This window comes from Lactuca serriola, chromosome 2 (assembly GCF_051521515.1).
Source record: "Lactuca serriola cultivar US96UC23 chromosome 2, Lser_US96UC23_V15, whole genome shotgun sequence".
Classification (NCBI taxonomy): Eukaryota; Viridiplantae; Streptophyta; class Magnoliopsida; order Asterales; family Asteraceae; genus Lactuca; species Lactuca serriola.
In genome coordinates this window covers 124,945,546-124,952,500 of record NC_136409.1, presented here as the reverse complement: position 1 = coordinate 124,952,500, position 6,955 = coordinate 124,945,546, and the positions used below count along the sequence as shown (strand labels likewise).

The window sequence follows — 6,955 nt, the reverse complement described above, 5'->3', positions numbered from 1 at the left end:
ATTTTGAAATTTAAAATAAAAATCACCACTATAAAATAACTGAATTACTTAAAGTGTTAATTAGTGTTTTCAATAAATAAATAAATTTATGGTTCCATAGGTTTTCTACTCCACAACTATAAATACTTAATAAATATGTTTTTTTAATAAAATCATGTAAATACAGTACATGTATGAAAAATAAAATTTTGCCTATATAACAATTTCTCCTTGCATTTTCTTAATAAATCTTATTCATGATTAACATGTTATACGTCAACACTCTTCTAAAAAAATATTATACGGCAAAAACATTCAAAAAAATATAACAACTAATTACTCATAATGGATTAATAAATATTTGCTATGCTTTCATTCATATGATGTGTTGATATTAATCGACTTCATAACATATTATGTGTAAAGTATATATTATCGGCTTTAACACATATAAAATACATATTATTTATATTGAGTCATGTTTATTTAACCTCCACTCCCCTCCACTCCACTCCCTCCTGACACCTATATCTCATGGTTTTTAAATTCATTATTATTTGATCTTTATATGTTTAGTAACTAATATCATTTTTTCTTAATATAACTACTTTTTTTTTTCAGATTCAAAGCCCACTGTGAAGACAAAGAAAGGAGAAAAGTAAAGAATTATATTTGGATATTAGAATATCTAAAGTTTATTCATGATTATTATCAAATTAAATTTAAAATTCTATCGCCTACAATGTTATGTTTCTTGTGTACAAATAAGTACTTTATAAAATTAACTAAGTTAAAACCCGTAGAATCCACCGGTGATAATTTTAAACAATATTAAAAAATTGATTATATAATAAAGTAATATATCATTAATTGAGTAAAACAGAAATTGAAAATCGTATTAGTAAAACTACAAGCTTGCTTGTTAACCCAAAATGGCAACACTTTTATCCTATTTAGAAGCAATAATCGACGAATTAGGATAACCCCAGATCAACGATTGCTCTAAATCATTTTTAAAAAAATTCCGAAAAAAAAATTCATCAACGATCAAACTCATAATGTCATAAGAAGAGAGTGAAGAGGTGGAATTCTTATGGAGTATTAGCATGTTGAATATCTGCTTCCACCTGTAAAAATAAAATAAAAGTAATTTAACTTTAGAAATTTGAAAACAATTGAGGGCGGCCCCTCTTCATCATATTAAAGGGGCGCGGCTTTGTATGAGGCTCGTACTGCAGAGCATTTTTTTACATAAAAGGGTATTTTTGGAAATTTAACTTTAGAAAACTGAGAAGAATTTTTTTTACATAATAGGGCATTTTTAGAATTTTAACTTTAGAAAATTGAAAAGAAAAAAGTTGGTGTTTCTTTCCAACTAACTTGCCGGATTAGTAGCCGATTTTGGTATTGTAGATAAATATTAACCATATGTCCTAGTGGTATATTCTTTAATTTGTAAGGCACATTCACTAAGCAAGTGAGGCCCTACCACCTAACATCAATCTCTTTGCGGTACATACCCAACATCAAATTACATATGATTATTTAGAATTTTAGAAGAAACTTGATATAAATCTACAACTAATTTGAAAACCGTTTTGATTTGAATAGTTGGCCTTAAAGAAATTTATGGCAATCAAATCTTAGAAAAAAGGAGCTCATATGTCCTATTCTTTATCAACAGCATAATGTGGTGATGCCCATAGAAACAAACCATTATCACTAATGAAGTACAGATTTTTATATGAACCAACCATTTTATACTCAACAAATAAAAAACAAACCAAAAATTATATTAAATATCATATATCGAACAGAAGGGATCTTAGACCTATTTTGAGCATAGTTGTGAAATCTTTTCAACCATTGATAAGGTATCTTAGACCTATTGTGGCATTTAATTTTTTCTACATATAAATTTTAATCATATCAATCGTGGTTTTCACGGATTATAACCTAGTCTATTAATAAAATTAATTAGTATGAGGTGACATTTAATAGGTGGAATTTGAATAAAAAAGAAAAAGACTATAAAAATGACAAGTGGATATTAAATAATTTTAAAAAATCTAGAAAATAACAAGTGACAAAATGAAGGAGAAGATGACAAATGGCAAAAAAGTTCTTTATTTAATAGGGATGATTTGTTTCAAACGGTTTATGATTGATTTCAAAATATAATTTTAGACCAATTTTAAGACTGTTTGGAATGATTTCAACCAAGTTTAATTTTTAAAGATTAAATGGGGGATATGGAGCCGTTTAAGGACTCATGAGCGAATTCCACTCGTTTAGGACCGTTTTTAAGTCAGACACAACCATTTATAAACTGTTTTAGCTATCTTGAATTGCACTTATGTTTTATTGGGAAACTTCATGTAATGCAGATTTCAACACTTTTGTCATAATTTCTTATGACATTTTTTCTGTAAGTTTTTATTTTGAGTTTCCATGTAGTTTTTGTATTTTCAAAATTTATGTTTGATGGTCTATGATATAAGTTTATAATAAAAAAGGGATGGAAATTGTCTATGAGAGAAAACGACATTGAATTGACTATGCTAAATTAGCGTTTTTATGTGGTCCTAAGATTACTTATCACATGTTACATGACACTCAAGAAGGTTCTTTGTTTGGGGCCCTTATAAAAGAGAGATCACCTTTTGTAGTGTTGAACATTAAAAAATGATGATATTAAAGAAAAACACATATGCAATCTTATATTGTTTGGCTAACACAAATGAAAGATTATTCTTTGCTACATGGTGAACATATCGTTGAATAAAGATTTTATAGAATTCATATATTGTTTATTATATTCTATTAGGATTGCTAATCATATACAATAATAATTAAAGAAAGCTTCAACATGGAATGGAAGTTATGTGGTATAGTGATGGACTTTCTTGCATGTAAAATTTTGTGGTTAAAAAAATGTTGAAGGATGTAGTCGGGCACATTTTACTCGGCTTATTAGGCTTCTTTGGACCGGACTGTCATATTTTCCCAAATGATCACCGTTAGGTCGTTTGAGCCTAAGGGGCAATTTGACAAACTGTCATTTAGTGTTGAATGATTCCAACATCAGCTTAATAATTTCAACATCTTAATCATTAAGAGAACTAGGTTTAGAGGCTTTTGATTTGTTCAGCTGTTGTATCAAACACGTTAAATGCAGATAACCTCCGAATGTATTCGGTTCAGAACTTATTAAACAACCCCTAAATTCATTCTTAGGCAAGACGATCCATTTTTTTCCATAGGTTTAGACTATGACAATCTTGCTATGATGTGTATTCGCTTTATCTCGACTTATGTTGTATGAAGAAGATTGTATACATTTGATTGATAGATTGCTTGAAAGATTAAAAGAATGATGGCAAGAAGTTTTATTAATTACATGGATATAGACACCTAACCATCATAGGATGATAACATGTATACAACTTACAAGAATACAAATGTGGAGGTGGATCACAATTCACAATGAAAGATAGGACTAGAGACGAAGATACAGAAGAGAGGAGACCTGTACACAAACAAATAAAAACCTTTCAGTAATCAAAGTAATCGATGTTTTCAGGTTAGTGTTTTTTCTTTGCATCTAAAAAAGTTATATATTTTCATTTTTGGTCCATATTTTCAAGTTTTATTTCGGTTTTGGTCCTGACCGACTAATGTAATATCATTTTGCTGGTTAATCTATTTGTAATACGAGACTATTTTACCTCAATATTATAGTTTTTCAGAATAAATTACATAAATGTTCTCTATAATTTTTAAATCTTTTTCAATGTTAGTGCTTATTCAAGGTTCCATACCTATTTTGATCCTTAGTACCTTGAATTTTCAAGGACTAAAATCTACATAAAATGTTAAAATAAGGACCAAAACGGTCTTGATGACTAAAATCAATATGAAACTTTGAAATAAGAACCAAAACTGAAAAACAATTACAACTTTATGCTAAACACATTTAAAATTAGAAAGCATAGGAGTAAGGAGTTATTTTTGTAATTACTTTAGTTTAGCTAAAACCAAAATGAAACAAGGAAATAAGGATCAAAACTTAGTTATACTCAAACGTACAAAATTGAATAAAAATGGAAATTTACAAGGCATACTCATTGCTCAACAAGTTTCTATCGCAATTTTGGTCCCATGTTGTTTCAACTTGAGCTAAAAATTAAGAGAAATTACATCTTTGACAAAATTTTCAATTTGTCTCAATATACTTCAAGTTTTTGTAGTGTTTTTGTTTCTTGTTTTAAATAAAATGACTATATTTGTTGGACCAAATTTCCAAATACTCCAAAGGACAAAAAATAGTCATTTTACTTAGAACAATAACCAAAATCATGACACGAAACTCAAAAAAAAGACCAAATTTACATAGAATTTTATGAAACCAAATTTGCAAAACTGAATTAATACTCGGGGACCAAATATGTGATCCATCGAAAAATTAGATTTGTCGGATTCACAAACCCTAGTCTCAGTATCAGTATGATACATATCAAACACAATATTAGTTTGATACATACCAAACACAGTATAAATCATTAAAAGGCAAGCATATTAAAAAATTGGGAGCTTACAAGGCATTTTAGTGACTATTATGATCATGTTCGTGGGCCCGCGGCTGTGATCCCGAGTCCCCGGAAGACGATCTTGTCACCGTACTCGAACCCAAATTTACCGTATTAGCCCTCGGCGATGAAAACAAGCTACTAAAAGGCCAAGGAAAAGATACAGAAAACCGCCTCTCTTCATTATTCCTATTTCCCGATTCACCCGTAGCCCCGTTTGATGAATTTCCAATAATACCCCTGGACCCTTCTTGTTCTCGGTCAACCTTTGACTCATCAGCTGGCATCTGATACCTACAAACCGGACATGAACTATGAAGCTCTAACCATGGCAAGATACAATCCCCATGAAACCTATGTTTACATGGCATTTCACGTGCTTCATTCCCGATTTCAAATTCCTCCAAACAAACCGAACATTGAATTGAATCTTCTTCGATTTTGACTTTTGGCATTGACTCGATTGCTTCTTTTTTGGCGGGTGGTGTTCCATATCGATTCGGGTCGTTTTCGGATAACTGTTGTAAGAGTTGTTCTAAACCAGGTCCGATGAAGTAATCACCAAAAGATCCAAATGGGTGGTTTTGCGAGAGGTTTCTGGAGTCAAACGGGTTGCCACCACCACTGCCGCCGTGGACAATGATAGATGGGGTGAAAGGATTGATCAGAATAACTTGTTCCTGGTTGCTGTCTCTGTCTCCTCCGGCGACCTCCTCGTTGTTCTCCGATTCAGATGCCATTCCCGCTTGAATACCTTGAAGAAGGTGGAAGATGGCAGCGGTGCTCCTCCTTCTCCTCTGTTCAGGGTCCAACTCCGACTCTCCTCCTCCTCCTCCTCCTTGGTGGCGGTTTTGTTCTTCATTCGCTTCGTCTAAACCAAGTTGTCTGAATCTCCGGTGACGGCGAGGGGTGTCCATCATAGTAAGCAAGATAGGAGCCCAAAAAGAGATGCCACGGTCGGAGTCGGAACCAGAACCACCGTCGTGTTGGTGGTGGTGGTGGTCGTCATCACGTCTTACGCTGCCCATTTCCTCCACGAACCCGCCGTGACAAACTGAACATTTGACCGATTCGACCTCCATGACTGGATCGACGACTCTATCACATGCATGGCACCAATATCTTGTTGACTCTCTCTCTTCCTCCATCTCTCTCTCTCTTTCTCTTTCTCTTTCTATCACCAAAAAGTTTCTGCAATTTTTCGTTGAATCAGGAATTACCCAGAACAAATCTTGAACTAATTTAAGAAAAAGCATACAACTTTCGAATCTTTCAAAACTAAAACAGAAAACCCAAGATTTAAAATTTAATACCCACAAACAATATAACAAAAGATAATAATTTTTCAAGAAAAAAAATATAAAACCCATCTAACCTTATTCTGCAAGATGATCGAGGCAATAAGGAAGGGCCCCAAAAAACTAAGACCACAAATTAATTTTCAATCTTTTATATTTTTTGTAAGGTGATTACCTGATTTTTTATACCATGACTCATATATGCATCATAGGAAGAATCTAGAAGAATATAGGGAAATTAAATACGAAAGCCTATGTTGACTACCACCTGAAATGAATGTCATGCTTCTGGAATTCTATTTGGATCTAGTAAGTTCTTTAAATAGGCACATTTCTTTTACCGATTCAGATGAAGAAAGAAAGGAAAAAGAAAAAGATTAAAAAATAATTACCAGAAACAGCAAGGAAAGAGGGAGCTGGATTTGGGCAGATTTTCTCCTCAAACCTTGAAATTTGAAGGTTTTTGGAGAAAAGGTGAGAAAGGAGATGAGGAAATTTGAAAGGTTGGTTGTTTATATAAAATTCCCTCTGTAAAATTTTAGGGGTTTAGATTGAAGTGAATTGGGAATTTTGTAGCTGATCCATTGACGACTCGAATAAGCTTCATGGAATTTGTCTCGAAATTTACGGAATAAATCTTTCTAAAAATAGATGGGAATTAAACCCTATTGTTTAGGGAGTGGGGCAACACATCTCAAATTATTTCTTTTTAAATAGAGGAATTAAATATTTTTTTTTTACTTTTTATTCCTATTAAATCATTCATTCTATGCATTTAAATTTAAATGACGATATTTGTGATATATTGGTATATTAAAATATTAGGTGTGAAACTCATATATTATACGGGTTGATTTAAAAAATAAAATTAAACATTAAAATGTAAATAAAAAATATTTTTTAATGTACAACTTTAAAATAAGAAAGAAAGAAATGTATTTATTGTAATTTAATATCATATATATGATATTTAATACTTTACATATATAAATATATGACTTTAATTTAAAAATTGAAACAAACCAAAAATTGACAAGTGGATAATATTTATTTCAAAATTACTACAAATTGACAAGTGTAAAAACTCAT

The 6,955-nt window shown here is 31.4% G+C and overlaps 1 protein-coding gene and 1 long non-coding RNA gene across 5 annotated transcripts in view; one reads left to right on the top strand and one right to left on the bottom strand.

The window, feature by feature from the left end:
• The window catches only part of LOC145090439 (uncharacterized), an 11,015-nt gene extending 10,238 nt beyond the window's left edge, over positions 1-777 (top strand). The window contains exon 2 of the long non-coding RNA XR_013701571.1: positions 601-777. This is a non-coding gene — a long non-coding RNA (uncharacterized LOC145090439). The remainder of the gene's footprint in view (positions 1-600) is intronic.
• A 2,567-nt stretch (positions 778-3,344) lies between these two features.
• On the bottom strand, positions 3,345-6,501 carry LOC145086754 (E3 ubiquitin-protein ligase SIRP1-like). Of its 4 annotated transcripts, none has more exons than XM_079024596.1 (3): positions 6,259-6,501; positions 4,578-5,759; positions 3,345-3,508 (listed from the first exon to the last, which is right to left on the bottom strand). In XM_079024596.1, the coding sequence occupies exon 2, from the start codon at positions 5,714-5,716 to the stop codon at positions 4,586-4,588; it is 1,131 nt and encodes a 376-aa protein (XP_078880722.1). In that variant the 5' UTR covers positions 5,717-5,759; positions 6,259-6,501; the 3' UTR covers positions 3,345-3,508; positions 4,578-4,585. The 4 variants fall into 4 exon arrangements, with proteins under 4 accessions (XP_078880722.1, XP_078880723.1, XP_078880721.1 ...); XM_079024597.1 differs by lacking the exon at positions 6,259-6,501 and adding an exon at positions 6,042-6,148; XM_079024595.1 differs by lacking the exon at positions 6,259-6,501 and adding an exon at positions 5,944-6,050.
• Between the last annotated feature and the right edge of the window lie 454 nt (positions 6,502-6,955).